General features: G+C 46.8%; 1 protein-coding gene across 1 annotated transcript in view; it reads left to right on the top strand.

Moving 5' to 3' along the window:
* Positions 1–17,635, top strand: part of HADH (hydroxyacyl-CoA dehydrogenase) — a 49,721-nt gene extending 32,086 nt beyond the window's left edge. The window contains exons 4-8 of the mRNA XM_028506626.2: positions 999–1,125; positions 4,193–4,282; positions 7,712–7,784; positions 15,504–15,620; positions 16,768–17,635. Of these exons, the coding sequence (XP_028362427.1) occupies positions 999–1,125; positions 4,193–4,282; positions 7,712–7,784; positions 15,504–15,620; positions 16,768–16,886 (526 nt within the window). The 3' untranslated portion in view covers positions 16,887–17,635. The remainder of the gene's footprint in view (positions 1–998; positions 1,126–4,192; positions 4,283–7,711; positions 7,785–15,503; positions 15,621–16,767) is intronic.
* Positions 17,636–17,747: the final 112 nt, after the last annotated feature.

The following is a 17,747-nucleotide window of genomic DNA, read 5'->3' as shown; positions in this document are numbered from 1 at the left end:
CTGTATATGGGAGAGAGGCAACAGTGCCGCTTGCTCTGCTCTCTGCCGGATTTCAGTCACTTCCCCCCGCTACCTACAATTAAACTGGGCCCATTTGGTGCTGATTCCTGGGTGGGTGGTTTTGTGTACGTTCTAGGACCCTGTGGGTCTCTCCAACAAACTCTCCTGTGAGGCTGGGAGTTTCTCTCACTGCCACAACCCTCACAGGTTTTTTTCAGTCAGAGGTTTTGAGGCTTATTTCCTCAGACTAGAACCCGGGGTTGGGGGATCTGTCTTGCTCCCCAGTTGTTCCTCCTGGTTTATCCACATGCTAATGTGGTGCCACCCGCTCCATTAGCTGCCTCCTTGTTGGGTCTGCCAGCTGCCGCCTTGCACCCCAGCTGCCCATCTCCACCCCTCCTGTCAGTCTGTATGAATGTTTCTTCTTTAATTCCTTTGTTTTCAGACTTCCATACAGTTTGATTTTCTGGCAGTTCTGGTTATTTTTTGTTTTTAAATTTGTTGTGTTCCTACTTTTGGTTGTGCGAGGATGCAAAGTGCATCTATTTACCAGAATCCAGGTGTTTCTTGATGATTTTTTGTGTGTCTTATGCATCCTTCTTTCTTTCATTAGTCTTTGATCACTTAGAGTTTAATCTTGTGACTGAAGTTGGTTAAGTAGCTGCCTCCTTTTTTTCTCACATAACATGAATATTAACTAATACAAGTAGAGAGGAGAAATTTTGCTCTGTAAAATTAAGGAAAGATTGGCAAAGATTAAATACACCTTTGGAATAGGTAACTTTTAAATGACTTAATATAAAACTCTAAAATTAAACAAACCAGGTCACTTGATTTCAGCTTCTTTAGGAAGAAGTATCTTTTCTCTGACTTTTCTGGGGGGGTCAGGACCGCAGATCTGGGCAGAAAGCAGTTGCCTTGCGCAGTGCCCTCGCGAGTTGTCCTGACTGTTCCAAAGATGGGACTCATTCCAGTACTGACCATCTTTCTCTCCACAGACACACGATCTTTGCCAGCAACACTTCCTCTTTGCAGATCACGAGCATAGCCAACGCCACCACCAGACAGGACCGATTCGCCGGGCTCCATTTCTTCAACCCAGTGCCCATGATGAAGCTCGTGGAGGTCAGTGGGTACCTGCTCATGTGCATTTGCTTGCTTTGCCAGCTCTCAGTCCTGCTTCTCTGATTCATACCTTCCCTGCCACTGGGGGTTGCACTGGATGGGTTTTAATGGAAGGAAGGTTGTCCTTGTGCTGTGATTCTCTGGCTATATATATATATCCTTGTAGAACCAATGGAGGGCCCCTGTGCTTTGTTCCTTCACAGCCCTGTGTTCTGACCCACGGTGTCCACGGGGGCTGTTAACTTTGTGGATGTCATGTACTCATTTGTGCCGTAGCTGATGGGCAGTGCAGAGAAAAGTGTCAGACTGGGAAGGCAGCACTGAAGAGCCCTGGCTTGGTGAGACTCAGGGGAAAGCTTCACATGTTCACATGGTCTTGTTGAGGGCAGTTTGCTCCAGGCTGTAAGTGGAATTCTTATTAGACAGCCTGGTGTTGAACAAGAGCCACTGTACCACCTTGTCTGCCATTCCTGTGGTGAATTTGGCCTCATTTAATAGGGCCTCAGTATTGTCCCCAGATGAGGCACATCTCTTAGGTGTTGTGATCAGAGCTATTTAAAGAGCTCCTGATAACCCTAAACCTCCTGACCGCAAACCTGAAGGTGGAGGAGAGTGGCCAGGGAGGGCTGCCCGGCCCAAGTAGAAGCTTCCTGGTTGGGCCCCTTCTACTTGGTTGGAGACTTGGGGACGAGGGAGATGGAGTCACAATAGACAATTTGCACCTGAAATGTGGCAACTTGCCTTTTACAGGCGACTAATTACAGGGTCTGAGGAGCAGCAGCTATTAAAGTAGCATTTGTTGTGAGGTTGAGGGTTTATTGGCCCGCCAGCTGTGGGGGACTGGAGCCGAGGAGCAGGCCCCGGAGCCCCGAGGGCCTCCCTGCCAGGGTGTTTGGGGATCTGTTTTCTCCACTGCTGCCTTCTCCTCCAGGCCCCCTTCCTTCCTTCATCCCCATAAGCGTTACCTTCTAGGTTAATGATGACTGGGTTTCCCTGTAGTTTTCCGTCAGGTGACAACTCTGACTACTCTCGGGATAGGACTCTATCTGTTCTGCTGACATTGCTCCCCAGCTTCTTCCAGTTTGCCCCTCCCCTAAGGCTGTTTTTGAAGAAGTTGAAGAATGAAGTTGGGCGTGGTGCGGGGAGTGGGGAAACCACATTTATCCTCTTTTATGCAGAAAAGAGCAAAAGAAGTGGAATGGAATTTTTAACATTTTAGGACTTAGGGACTAATTACTTTCTTTAGTTACTATATTACACTTGTATGTGTTTTGGAGATAAAGACGTTTTGTAGGTTTACTTCACACTCTAATAATGTTTTCAACTGCGTTTATCCGATAATCTCTGTCTGTGTCTTTGGAAATGTTGTGCATTGGTTGTTAACAGCCAGTGCTTATTAGCAAATGTTAGCATTTTCTAGAAAATGTTTTCTAAAAGTGCTCTCCTCTGTTCAGTGTGCATTCTGTAACTTCAGCGCTTGCATGTGTATCTGAGTGGCTCTTCCCTTTGACTTGGAACTGTACGTATATTTTCAGAACCTGTTGGAGCTATGAGCAGATTATCTGTAGCATGTTGCTCTTTGTTGAATGAATAAATATTTAGCCCTTCTGTTAAAAACCTTTACCATTGACCTCTTTAAGCCAACAAATTATTTTTAAAACTCCATAATTAGCAGCCTTGGCCCGCGCTCCATCCGCATAGTTCCGATGGAGGCTTCTGACCCCTCCTTGGGAGCAGCCTGTGGACTGCGGTGGATTCCTGACACCTGCAGAGCAGGGTCTGGCTGGGGCTTTCCCGTGCTCCTCTCCGTCTCCTGGTGCTGCGCTCTGTTCCCACTCACTCACTCACTTCCCTTAGTGTCAGAACACAGCGCCACACCCCACACCATGTTTCATTAAAACGTGAAGGATCATTCTCTTCGTGTGTATAGCACCTGTCATCTCGCACGGACACCAGCTCGTTAGGCCATACAGGGCACTTATGAGGACATGTCAAGTGTCATCCTCCCATTTCAGAGGAGAGAGGTGAGGCCCAAGGGTCGGTTTGCCTTGACTAAGCCCACAGAAAGGGTCTGGGCCGAAGCCAAGCCTGTTTGTTTTGACTCTCGTTGAAGTTTCTTAACTGGTGTTTAAATTATACACAAAGTGTACATTCGCCTGGCTCTCTCTCCATTTGCCAAAACCTAATTCCTGACAGCTAAGTTCTCTTCCTGTTTCCCAAGGGCTGACTCTAGGCGTGCTGCTTGGCGCCGTCTCCTGTAGATCCTGGCCGGCTGCTGGACCCTTGCACTGTACCTCCGGGGGGCTCACAGGACTGAGGGCGCCCTCCTGAGGTGCCTGGCGGGCAGCAAGCCCCAGCCATGAGCCCCTGTTTGCTGGAAATGAAAGCCTGTTCTGAAGTGAAGGGAGCCTTTAGTCTCTGGGGCATCTACGTACAACAGGGTGGAATAATGGGGAGACACTCAACTCAGAGGCCAGGAGACCTGTGACTTGGCCAGATCACTCAATATTCTGGGGCTTCTTCTCTCTAATGAGAGAAGGGAGGACTCCATATCGAGTCTTTGGGGCAGTCATCATACTTTAGTAGACTTCTAGTTATCTCTGTGAAGCAGTGAACGGTAGCAAGTAAAACACCAGCAAAAGCCAGCATTTACTGAGCACTTGGGACCTGTTAGGGGCTGCGCATAATGCTCTACCTCCTCAACTAATTACATCCTCACCTCAGGTCCTTGAGATGGAATGATTTCAGTGTCAGTTTCACAGAGCATGCCCAGAATCACACGTCCAGTAAGTGGTGCCTTTGGGGTTTGAGCCCAGGTCTGTCTCGGCAACAAAGCCTGTAAAACCCCTACATATGCACACACATTTATATTTAAAGCCTTGATTTCGTGTATTCTGTAGTACTTTACTGTGCTACAGTGGGCATTTTGGTAAGCATTTTGTTTTTGGCTTGAGATCTTTCTATTTTTGCTGCCTCTGTGGATGCTTTGGTCAGTGTTTCTTGAATTGTTCTGTTAAAACTGTTTGTTGACTCTTGGTCATAATTTTTTTCTGTTTTGCATTTCTAGGTCATTAAAATACCAATGACCAGCCAGAAGACGTTTGAATCTCTGGTGGACTTCAGCAAAGCCCTGGGAAAGCATCCTGTTTCTTGCAAGGTAGAGTAAGAGTAGCTTGAAAGGGGGTGATTTTCCTGGGACCCTGACTTGTTCCAGGTGGAATTCTTACATTGCAGCATGAGGCAAGAGATGGGGCGCTTGTGCTGCAGGCCTGTCCACAAGCGGTGACAGCGAGCCGCGCCTCCTTTCTGGCTTGCCAGCCAGGAAGCCGGAGGCTGTCGTGGAGAGGCTGGGATCCTAATGGGGCCCAGCTGACTTCTGATGAGCGGCTGTGTTTCCGTAAATGGATTTTGTTACCCCGTCAGCTTCAGCTTCTGCTGGGCCGCAGGGAGCCAGAACCACCCAGGGTGTCAGGCACAGCCTGGTGTACACATGCCTGCTGAACAAGCACGAGACTTCCCTGTCGGCAGGACCACCACACGTGTGCCTGGGAGGTGATGAGCAAGGAGCAGCCACCCCGCCTTAGGTTGTGTTAAAAACGCTGTTCCTCGGTGGAATGTTGCGTTGTGGTTTGTGTTGTGTTGTTGTCAGTGAGACGCACAGTCAGATAGAGAGCAAGCCTTGGCCTTTCCCCCTTTCTTAAGGTGCCCAATGATTAGATGTCGGTGACCCCCTTTCTGTCCACTGCTTCACTCTGACTCCCTCAGTCTCTGCTGCTTTCGCTCCTCTGTGGGTCCCCTAGGTCTAGGGACCACACGTCTGCATGACTTGGCAATGTTTCTGCTGAAGCAGTTGTGTCACACGATGCCCTTACAAATTTTTATAAATGTCTCACCTGCTTTTCTGACCATAAGCTTTTGTATTGCCGCGGTTCTTTTCATAGCATACTTTGCTTTCTAAAAGGTTCTCAACTTTGAACTCAGCGTTGTATTAACCATGAAGACTTGTGTCGTTCATGATTCATGTGAGTCAGCTGTCTGTCGGCGTGGACCTGGGAGCCAGAAAGAGCAGACTGATAGGGGCCGTTGCCCCAGTCAGGGTGGTGGTGTTAGGGAGTCTCATCATTTTAATACTCATTTGTTGTTTGTTTAGTCTTGTGGTTTTAACTCACCTGAATCTTTAAAAAATCATATTACTAACCAGATGTTACAATTGCACTTTCTTACCAGTCTATGCTGTGTTAGCGGCAGATAGTAATAATGTGTTAGAAAGAACACCAGTGTGTAGAGAATCAAAAACTAGCCCTGAAAGTGGAAGTGGGGGTCGAGCCAGCGCGAGTCTTCAGCAGCGCAATCATTAACTCATGGAGAGTAAGGATCTGTCTCCCGCCGGGGTAGCCACAGCAGACGCAGGGATGGGAAATCTTTGGTTGCGTAAAATTACTTTTGTTATATCATCCAGAACACTTTCTCTGGGCTAGACCTTAGCGCTTTCTGGGAGTCTTTGTGGGTCAGTTATTCGGGCTCTGGGTGAGGCGTCTAGACAATAGACGGCAACCACATAGGACAGGGGTCTGCACCTGTTGTGTAAAGGGCCAGCAGTGAATATTGTAGGCCACATGGTTTCTGCTGCAGCTTCTCAACCCTGCTGTTGTAGTAGAAAAGCGGCACAGATGACAAACACATGCTGAGTGTGGCTGCCTGTCAATAAAACTTTATTTAAAAAACAGGTTGGGGACTGGATTTGGACTATAGGATTATAGTGGTAATTACCAACACCTGACAAAGAAGAATGGCATTTAATGTGCCTGCAGTGTGTTTGTTTTCATCGTGAGATTTCACAGGTGTGAAACAGGTAAGGCCACAGACTCGAGAGCCAGCCTGACTGGGTTTAAATCTTACCTCTGGCACTTATTAGCTGTGTAACCCTGGGCAGGTAATTCAATCTCTCTGTGCCTCAGTGCCCTCTGCCTCACAAGGAGGTGATAATGGTACTTGTCTCACAGAGTTAATAGGAGTAAATGAATTAATATTTGTAAAATACTTAGAACAATACCAGGCATGTAGTAAGTACAGCAAAATAAACTTAATAAATAAAAGACCATGAACAATGTAGTGATGTCTCTTTACATTCCACTAATATTTTGAAACTGGCTGTCTCAGCATCCATAGCAGCACTGAATATTTTTGTGGGGAAAAAACTTTCTCAATAATCTTACTGGCAAAATGCTATTTTGTTTCAGTGACTGTTTCTTTGATTAGCAGCAGTGTGTTTAAATATATTGTGAATTTTAGCACTCTTTCCAAGATCTTCATGTAGACAGTATTAACTGTGTCTGTGTAAAAACTATATATTACAAGTGGAGCAGATATTTTTCCCAGGCTGCTTTCTGACTTCCGACCTTGTATATGACGTGCTTCATGTACTTGGGTACCCTGTCTTGAGTTTCTACAATAAACTTTTTGAAGATGTAAAGCATTTTTGCCCTGGTTATAAAATCATCTTGTTTCATTAATATAATCTTGGTTAAACTGTCACATGCTTTCTGTGGATCTCTGTATTCCTGGGAGACGGGGTTGGGGATGGTCTCAGCAGGCACAAGTCCTATGGCTGTGCTGCCCAGTGTGCACCGCGTGCAGGCGGGTCAGCTGTGGGAGCAGTGCGGGGCGGTCACCTTCAGCTCGACGTTGTGGATTGCCTCGTGTATGTTAGGAAGGGAACCCAGGGACAGGGTGAGGATTCTGCCTGCAGGGAGATCACAGCCCTTTATGAGAAGAAGAGGCGGCACTTACTTGATGGAATCAGGTATAGGTAAATACCCCAAAAAACATACGTAACTGCAGCCTGGCCCATAGGCCCCCAAGAGAGATCAGTAGTTGGACCCACACCCCACACTCGGGCTCAGGCAGAGATGAGGAAGCATTTCCATGTGGAGGGAAGGCTCGGAAGGTGTCATCCAGGGTGGTGGGACGCAGGTAGGGTTTTTGAAGGCCTGCGGTCCGGCTCTCAGGGCATCTGCTCAGTTGTCCAGGAACCTGTTCCCAGCTCGACCATCTTGCACTGTGCATGGAAGCAGGAGAAGATTCTGAATGGTCCAGGAATGGCTCCGAGGAAGAAATGCTGCTCCTGTGAGGGCTGTTTGGGATGGAGCAATACTTATTTTAGATTCCTGAAAGGAATGTGGGCAAGGAGAGGAGGAAAGGGGGCTACCATTAGAGTGTAGGGCAGTATGCCCAGCAAAGATGGTTTCCAATGCATCTTCACAATTTGGCACATAGAAACGATTCCTCCCATCCCACAGATGACGAAAGTAAATTTCAGGGTGGTGCAAGGTCAGAGTATTAGAATTTGAGCCCCGATCTGCCTGCTCCAAAGCCATGCTCTTCTAATGACCCCCTGCCTTGATCGGCCTTTATTTCGGGATCTGTGCAGGATCCATGCTGTCACTTTAAACCAGTTTTGAAAATGTATCTCTCTATAAATGTGGGTAACATAACCTAGGGTGGGAAGGGACAACCAGGTGAATTCACAGAAGGTAAAGTTCAATGAAAATTCACTGATCTTTTATTTTTCTGTCTCCTAACACAGGACACCCCTGGGTTTATTGTGAACCGCCTGCTGGTGCCGTACCTCATGGAAGCAGTCCGGCTGTTTGAACGAGGTAGCTGTCTTGAGCTGGGCAGGAGCAGCAGGTCTGGGAGGCCCTGCACTCTGGAGTCCTCATACGGGGTCTGTGGGAAGGGCGGGCCCTACAGGGCAGGGGAGGTGCTTCTGTCTTCCGGCTGCGGGACTCAGCCTCACCCTGGGCGCTGCTACCTTTGTCACTGTGTTCCCAGGGATCTGTGGGTTCTTTTGAGTCCTTTGAGGTGTGTGGGTCTAGGACCCTCCACTGTAGTCCCAGCTAGAACAATTGCATAGCCAGCCCGGGTTTATAGCCTGGGTCTCTGTTTTTGGTTAAAAGGTTTATCACTTAATAATAATGTAAAAATCATTGGATCAGGTGACCTTCGATTTTCCTTAAGGTTCTAAAATTGAGGCTGTGAGCAACCTAGGACTTCCATCCAAGATGGAGGCATAGGTAGATACATTTTGTCTCCTTGCACAACCAAAAGAAGGACAACAACAAATTTAAAAACAAAAAATAACCAGAAATGCCAGAAAATTGAACTGTATGGAAGTCTCATGACCAAGGAGTTAAAGAAGAAACCTTCATCCAGACTGGTAGTAGGGGTGGAGACAGGCAGCCAGGGTGGAGAGGATTTGCAGCAAGGTGGCAACTGGAGGACCAGGCATTCCCACATTTGTGTGCAAATAAACCAGAAGGAACAACTGGGGAGTGAGACAGATAGCGCAACTCAGGGTTCCAGCGCAGGGAAATAAAGCCTCAAAACCTCTGGCGGTTAAAACCTGTGGTGGTTGCAGCAGTGGGAGAAACTCCTAGCCTCACAGGAGAGTTCATTGGAGAGATCCACCCACCTGGGAATCAGCACCAGAAGGGCCAATATGTTTGTGAGTAGCAGGAAAGTGACTGAAAGCCAGTAGAGAGCTGAGCAAGCAGCACTGTTCCCTCTTGGATGCCTTTCCTCACAGACAGCGACACACAACACAGTGGCATGGGTTACCCTGCCCTGGCGAATACCTAAGGCTTCGCCCCTTACAACCTAACGGCTGCTCTGAGACAAAAAAAATATAACCCAAATGAAAGAACAGGTCAAAGCTCTAGAAAAAATACAACTAAGCAACAAAGAGCCAACCTATCAGATGCAGAGTTCAAAACACTGGTAATCAGCATGCTCACAGAATTGGTTGAGTATGGTCACAAAACAGAGGAAAAAATGAAGTATATGAAAGTGAAATAAAGGAAAATATACAGGGAACCAACAATGAAGGGAAGGAAACTGGGACTCAAATCAACAATTTGGAACAGAAGGAAGAAATAAACATTCAACCAAAACAATGAGAAAATAAGAATTCAAAAATATGAGGAGAGCCTTAGGAACCTCTGGGACAACTTTAAACATTCCAGCATCCAAATCATAGGGGTGACAGAAGGAGAAGAGGAAGACTTTGAAAACTTATTTGAAAAAATAAAGGGGAACTCCCCCAATCTGGCAAAGGAAATAAACTTCTTGGAAGTTCAGGAAGCTCCGAGAGTCCCAAAGAAGTTGGACCCAAGGAGGAACACACCAAGGTGTGTCATAATTATATTACCCAAGATTAAAGATACGGAGAGAACCTTAAAAGCAGCAAGAGATAAGGAGACAGTTACCTACAAAGGAGTTCCCATAAGACTGTCAGCTGATTTCTCAAAAGAAACCTTACAGGCGAGAAAGGGCTGGAAAGAAGTATTTGAAGGCATGAAAGGCAAGGACCTATATCCAAGATTACTCTACCCAACAATGCTATCATTTAGAATGAAGGGGCAGATAAAGTGCTTCCCAGATATGGTCAAGTTAAAGGAGTTCATCATCACCAAGCTGTTAGTATGTGAAATGTTAAAAGGACTTATCTAAGAAAAGAAAGATAAAAAATATGAACAGTAAAATAACAAACTCACAACTACCAACAAATGAACCTAAAAAATAAAGAAAAACAGTGAAAACAAAAACTAAGCAAACAACTAGAATAGGAACAGAATCAGAGAAATGGACATCATATGGAGGGTTTTCAGTGGGGAGGGGGAGGGGTGGAATAGGGAAGGAGGTACAGGGAGGAAGAAGCATAGTTGGTAGGCATTAAATAGACAGGGAGAGGTCAAAAATGGTATAGGAAACAGAACTCCAAGAACTTATATGTATAACACATGGACATGAACTAAGTAGGGGGGATCCTGGAAGGTTGGAGGGTGCAGGGGGGAGAGGGGATAAATGGGGAAAATTGGGAACACTGTAATAGCATAATCAATAAAGTGTGATTTTTAAAAACCATAAATGGGAGGTACAAAATAGACAAGGGGCCCTGGCTGGTGTGTCACAGGAAATGAGTGCTGGCCTGAGAACTAAAGGGTCGCTGGTTCGATTCCCAGTCAGGGCACATGCCTGGTTTGCAGGCCAGGTTCCCAGTAGGGGGTGCGTGAGAGGCAACCACACATTGATGTTTCCCTCTCTTTCTCCTTCCCATCCCCTCTTTCTCTTAAAGTAAATAAATAAAATCTTTTAAAAAATAATAGACAGGGAGGTTAAGAATAGTATGGGAAATGGAGAAGCCAAAGAACTTATATGTACAACCCATGGACATGAACTAAGTTGGGGGAATGATGGTGGGAGGTGGGGTGTAAGTCAGAGGAGGATAAAGGGGAGGGAAAAAAACAGGACAACTGTAATAGCATCATCAATAAAATATATTTGGAAAAAATAAAATTGAGGTTGCATGATAGGAAGTAACAGGGCTGGATGTGCTGAAGACCATGTCTCACAGCTCTGTTGGCCTTGCTGGTGATGCTGGTGGTGTTCTTTTAACCTTAAGAGAGGTCAAAATGTTTTCTTAATATTTGTCAATAGAAATACAAGACTTGGGACCTGGTCCAGGTTACAAAACGTCATGTATCCTCCTGCCTGCCTTCCCCGCCGTATCTCTGGGAAGGTAACTAGCACGTCTGCTTCAAAGGCAAACAGACTTTAATAGGACTGGATAAAAAACAAATGTAATTGATTTCAATTACTTCACAAATGCTTGCTCCCAAGAATGTCATTTTTGAAACGAAACGTTTATACCAGCTCTTCTGGAGAGATGAAAGCACATTTGCTTTCTCAAAATCTGCTTTAAATATTCAAACTTTTCTGTTTCATGGAAACATTTGCCTCAGTTTTGCTCGAGATCAAACCAACACTTCTGTGTTTATCTATCAGCAAATATGCCTAATTACACCTCAGAGAAAGTGAGAAGTGTTTTGCCCTACCTTGAAAGGCAGAGTTGTTTTTTTAATGTAATGGGTTAGAATATAGCATGTGGGTGATCCACCTCCTAATGGTGTTTTTCTCACTGAAACATACTGTCACTCTGATAGAGTTTCAGATATATGTTGCAGCTGATTATAAGTCGAAAGTCCTCTTCTCGTCTCTGTCCCCTCCCGGGCAGTGGTCCCTTTCTCAATAGGTGGACTCCGTCTGACCCTCACTGTCACTAGTGGCCTGTGAGGGGAAGCTGGAAGGGGCATCTGACCCTGTAGGGGAACTGCTCTGAGTTTGATTTGATGCTGCCTCCCAGCGCCCTGTCATTGCTGTCCCTTTGTCTCTTCCCCATGGCCGCCTTGGACCCTCCGAGCCACAGCATGTGTGTCTAGAGCAGCAGGGTGTCAGGTCTGGCGTGGGAGCTTTCTCTCAGCGAGCCACATTATGGTCTGAACTCCTTATGCCACACCTCTGGCTTCTCTCTACGTCCCTGCCACTGCCTCAGGCTCTCCCTCCTTCAGCCAACACAGAGGTGCGTTAGACGCTCACTGGCCACCCTGTTTCCACTTGTCTGCATCCAGCGGCTAGCTGATCCATTCGGCTTTGAAACCTGAAGCCATTTTGGATCATCCCTCTCTGGCCCATCACATCTGATCATTTGTCACTTTTGATTCCTCCCTGCCACCCCAGTTTCCCCCAGTGCTAGTCAGCTGTCTCAGTGAGGCTCCTTCAGGCAGCAGGGGCGTTCACACTCCCTCTGGTCTTTTTCTAACTGGCTTCTGCTGCTGTGCTTCTGCAGCAGGAAAGTACCTGCTGTCACAGAGGGCGAGGAGGCAGTGCCTGCTGTGTCTACACACCCCCCCAGCTGGGGGAGCCCCAGGGCCCAGCACAGAGGCGCACAGTGAAGTTGGTGACTCTGTAGCTCGGCCCTTTCTGAACTCATTTGAGGCGGACTCCATACAACACTGTCTTGGTCAGCTTGGGCTGCTATAGCAAGAATACCACGGACTGGGTGGCTTATAAGTAACAAGTTCATTTCTCACAGTTCTGGAGGCTGGAAGTCTGAGATTAGCGCGACAGTACAGTTGGATTCTGGTGAGGGGCCCCTTCCAGTTGCAGACTGCTGACTCCTCGCTGTGCTGTGTCCTCCTGTGGAGATTGCAGAGCTAGGGAGCAAGCTCTAACAAGGGCTCTGATCCCATTCATGGGGGCTCCACCCTCATGACCTCATCTAACTAGTCACCTCCCAAAGGCCTCGCCTTTTATATCATTGCATTGGGATAGGGTTTCAACATCTGATATTGGGGGACACAGACTTTCACTCCGTAACCAGCATTGTTGATATGCCTGTGGTGCGAGTGCTCCATGCAGACAGGCTGGTACAGGGCCCCCTGGGGTGGTGGAGGCCAGTCAGGACGAGGGGTGGGCATCACAGCAGGGGCCATCTCAGTTGTCATCTACTCAAGCATCCTGGGCAGCTGGACAGCTGGCACAAAGTCACAGGCTGCCACCGCCCATCTTTTGCCCCTGTGGTATCTCAAGCACTCGGCTGCCCCCTCACCTCTGCTCTGATGCACCTTGGGTCGTTAGCGCTGGGCCTCCGTTCTCAGTGCCCTTCAGCTCTGTCTGCCTTCGCTTTCCCTGTTCTCATTCATTCCTACTACAGTTGTGGCCTGATTGGTGGGGTCAGTCACCCTCGTCCCTGTGAGTCAGAGCTCACTCTCCAGACCTTTGAACAGGCTGGTGCCCCGTAGCAGATAGCTGACCCCATCGGATGCCACTCTGACAGGTCAGCTGGGGCAGGGTAGTGGGGCCACATGGCTAGCTCTTCTCGGGTGACACCCTGGGAGTGCCCCCAGTCACTGGATACTTGCTCGCACTGTCATTCCCCTCCTAGCGACCTCCAGTGGTTCTGTCATCACCTGCCAGGTACAGCGCCCCTGCCTCCTTTCCTCACCCTCTGCCCCTGCCTTCATCACCACACACCTCACCCCCACTGTTGTCGATGCGCCCTGTCAGGGTGTCCTCAGGCTGCAGGCTGGACCTAATCTAGGTTGTTGCCACCCTTCTCCATTGCCTTCTGTACTCTTTTCTGTGGCCGTATCCGGGTCTTCATCTTAATATCCCGCAAAGTGCTGGTGTAGGACCAGCATTGATGTCGCTGTTGCTGAATAAAGGAATGAATGCTGGCTGTGTAGCGATTCTGATCCTTGTTGCTGTGACCCTGGTTGTTGTTAATGCTGAGAATGGCTGGTAGGTGGCGCCGATGAGCCAGCAAGAGCCAAGCTGGGGCAGGTCCTGGGATCCCAGGTTCCCACAACGCAGATCTGGGAGCTCACTGAGGAAGCTTTTCTTTGTTGTCTTGAGTTAAGGGTTCTTAACTGGGTAGGGGGATCCCTTGAACCTCTTATGGTTGATGTAGAATTTTATGTGTATGTACATATTTTTTGGAGAGGGTGTCAGATTCTCAGTGACATGGTTCACTATAAGGAAGATTAGGAAGTACTGTTCTGAAACTCAATACCACATTTAACTCCCACATGGCACACCAAACTTTGTGTGTTTTATTTATTTCTCTCTTCTTTTTGCCTCTGTATTACTAAGAGTAAATTTTAGAATTGTGCTGACTTTGTAAAACCATTTACATTTCTATTTTTTTAGATGTGTGTGTGTGTGTGTATTTTTGGTTTTTGTTTTGAAATAGTTAAGTGAGTCTCTGAATCTAGAATTACAGTCTTGCCTCTAGGATTCATTGCCTGTCCTTGAATATAGGTTTGATTAAACGAATTTAGGTAAGTTGGGACCATTATGCTATCAGATTTCTGTCCCCAGGGAGTCTATATTCCAAGGACAGGAGACAGTCCCTAGTAAATAACCAATGGATAACAAGTTAGGTTGTGACCAGCAGTCTCTGGCAGGAGTCCTAGCTTAGAGTGTGGACAGTTGCTGGTTTATATGCATGGAGAGAGATGGTACTCTGAGCAGATGTCAGATGTCTGAGGACACTGGGCACCAGGCACAGGGGGCAGCAGGTGCTGAGCCACAGGAATGTGCTGGGCTGTCATTCCAGCATTCCGGCTCTGACATTGTAGACGCCTTGGGGTTTAATGAAATTCTGTGAGCAGAATCCACTTTTCCGTTGCCATGTTCTTTCTCATTCCTACCTTGGTGCGTGCTGTTCCTGCTGCCGGGAATGCCCTTCCCTGCCTGCTCTTCCCTTGGGATTCTCTTCGGGCCTGGTGGTGGTTTTGGTAAAGTAATGGTAATGTGAGTAAACCTCTCCATCTTTGCCCACAGAGCTGTGTGGATCTTCAGCATTTGTTATGGAGAAATGTCTGATTTACACCTCTGAGTCCTCCCATTGTGTCATGAGCAGTCATACTCAAGTGGTTGTCTTGGCTCTCTCTGTCTCATTCTAAGTCCAAGTGCCTGGTACATGACAGATGAGTGCAAGTGGAATGAATGAGTGAGGATACCTGATAAGGCTCATGTATATGATCATTTTTGTTCTCTTTGCCTTGCTATGACCTGAAATTGAAATCACAATTCTCAGGGTCAACTGACTAATTAGTGGAGTACTAATAATGTCACCCTTATCGAATAATTGGTTGGTATTTTAATCACCTTGGACTGCCTTGAAACCCTTTAGCATTACTTTAGTACTCAGTATGTTTTTTAAAATGCCTTTATAGATGTTTAAGTAGTTCTTGTTTCTCATGCCCCAAAATCTGAAATATTGAGGTAGGACACCTCTGAGTATTTTAATATTTTAGTATAATTACCCCTTTATGCTTTGCAACAAAATACTAGATAGCCAGTTACTAGAGACTCTTCCCGTTCCTGACCTCGGAGAAAGACAACAGGTTGTTCTCTGTAAAGACCTCGTGTGGTCCAAGGACAGTATGTTTAGGATAAAGTTCCAAGGAAAAAGCATATTGGCCCTTGTCTTAGTCTTCTCAACACATTTTCCAACTCGCATGGCCATTCTAAATCAGGGTTGGACTTTTCTTTGAATATTATCTTGGCTGAGGAGCTTATGTCCATGTGATTCTGCAGGAATACTCATCACTTGTAAAACCAAGAAAGCTAGAATGGGAAAATATGTATATAATAAATACAAAAACATAAAACCTAGTTCTTTAAAAAAAAAAGTCTATTTATCAATCAAAAACCTGCTCTAGCTTTAAGTGATATTTTAGTAAATTATTCCCAGAATTAGAAAATTCCAAGCCATTAGAAAGTAACTCACGTTTCCAGGCCACTGGGGCTTTATCTTTCCAACGACAGAATTCACCTCACAGAATAGCCTGGTGGAATAGCTTTGAAATCTTGTGATGTATTTGGCAAAATCTTAACCAGGCTAGAAATCCTGACTCTGAATATTTTTTGAATGTGCAAATATGTGAAACTGGTAATTCTGGAACTGACAGCTTGACAAGGAGAATTGCGGGAAAGACGGTGGTGACTCAGGGCTGCCCTCTTCTCCCCAGGTGACGCATCCAAGGAAGACATCGACACTGCTATGAAGCTGGGAGCTGGGCACCCCATGGGCCCCTTTGAACTTCTGGACTACGTCGGGCTGGATACCACGAAGTTCATCATGGATGGTAGGACTTGGGATTCTCTGTTGTCCTTCTCTCAGCTCTGACTTCTAATGCCTATTTAAAATAAATTATAAGGGTCTTAGTAGACTTTCCAAGTCCTGACCACACCAGCTTAGATTCAAGTTAATAGATAGATGGTAGGAGAAGGAAAAATGTGACTGCCTAGTGTCTCCTCACAGGGTATCTTTTTTATTTTTAACTTTTCATTTTTAAATAATTATAGATTCACAGGAAGTTTCCAGTATAAATTGGACAGGTTCTGTTTAGCCCTCGTCCAGTACTGTCCCGTGGCCCCATCTTACGTGACCACAGCATGGTGTGCAAACCAGGAAGCGAACACTGGTGCACCGCATCCTTCTCTCACTCATTCTGATCAGCATCACCTCCCCAGCAGTCAAGATGCACAGCCATTTATTTGTAATGTGTCCATTTCAGGCCCTGGCCAGGTGGCTCGGTGGGAGCGTCATCTCCATGCACTGACGTTGTGGGTTCTGTCCCTGGTCAAGGGCACTTACAAGAATCAACCAGTAATGCATACATAAGTGGAACAGCAAATCAGTGCTTCTCTCTCTCTTCCTCTCTCCCAACCAGTTTTTTAAGAAGTGTCCATTTAACTCTAGAGGATCTGAAGACAGGGTAAAAATAATTGTTAAAATTGCACTACTGAAGTTGAATGTAGCTCATACTACCAAGTTTCACAAAGAATACTCATGTGTTTGGGAGGAGTGAGGAAGGTTGTACTTGGAGCATGACCCTGAGAATTTTGAGAGGACGTAAAATACCAGTGGCAGCAAATTCAGAAATTTGACATGTTCTGCAAGTTGTTTGTGCCAATGAGGGCCACAGCCACAGACGAACCAGGGATCTCAGGAGGGTCGAGGCAGAGCCAGGCCTCAGCGGTGGGGGGGGGGGGGGGGGCGGCCGGGGTTGGGGGTGGGCGGCATGCCTCCTTTGGGGCTCCTGGGCCGGCACCAGCACCTTCCTCTGCCTCCACCATGTTGGCTTGCGGGGCACCACGCTCAAGGGGCTCTTCCCCATCCAAGTAGGGATCCTTCCCCTCAAGCCCTGCCACTAGACTTGCCCCGGGAATGCTGAGATGTAAAAATCAACCCTGCACTTCATCTTAAGCCCTCTCCCCTCCTCTCAATAGGGTGGCATGAGTTGGACACCCAGAACCCCTTGTTTCAGCCCAGCCCGTCTGTGAATAAGATGGTAGCAGAGAACAAGCTCGGCAAGAAGACTGGAGAAGGATTTTACAAATACAAATGACAAGTGCAGGTCTCTGGCTCCAGGAAGAACTCTGTCAGCTGGTACCAGCAGTTGCCCCAAGTGGCCGCAGGAATGCTCTTGGGTCAGACGTTCTCTTCCACAGCACAGTCTGTTAGACGTGCAGTTTGATTATAATCTATCCGACATAATTATCTACATACAGCAGAGTCCTCCACTGAAAATGAATGCCTTTTTTTTAGTCTGTTCATTTCTATGTGTTTTCTAAAAAGCTTTACACCCTTGGTGCCTTAGAGCAAACACTTTTTTGGAACCTCACCATTTTCGTAACTCATTGCCTGATACAGTCACCTGTGGAGGGGAGGGCACTTCCTTCGAGAGCGCTGGGCTTATCACCGCCACATGGGGGGCGGCGTAGCTGTGGACGTGTCCGTGGTGTGTCTGAAGTGTTGCAGGGAGCAGCGCTGCATTGCACCTTTATGAGAACGTTTGCTACCTGCAGCCTCGAGCCTTTCCATATATTCTGGGCTTGACCCAAGTGTCCTGTCTCTACTCAGCTCATCATCAAGATGCGTTGCTGAATTAGCAGGAGTGTCTCCGAGTGCTTGGATTGCTGGAAGAGGTTTCATCCACATCTAAAATCAGAATGATTATGGTCTGTCTCTCTCTCTCTCTTTTTTTTTTTCCATGAGAAATCATCACTGCAAACTACCTATAAATCGACTCCAATAAACACATTCTTTTAATCTGTGAAAATTTGAATTGAAATAAACATGTATAATTAAAAATGATAATATGCTTAAATGGTTATAAGAGTAAAGTTCGGTAACTTAGGCGAGATGCTGCCCCTTCTTCAGTGCGTGGCTGGAGTTTCACACGGCCGTGGTGCGGAGGGGGGGCCGG

Source organism: Phyllostomus discolor, chromosome 1 (genome assembly GCF_004126475.2).
Source record: "Phyllostomus discolor isolate MPI-MPIP mPhyDis1 chromosome 1, mPhyDis1.pri.v3, whole genome shotgun sequence".
NCBI classification, from domain to species: domain Eukaryota; kingdom Metazoa; phylum Chordata; class Mammalia; order Chiroptera; family Phyllostomidae; genus Phyllostomus; species Phyllostomus discolor.
Note: the sequence above shows the minus strand (reverse complement) of the source record. Positions and strands in the feature narration are given on the sequence as shown.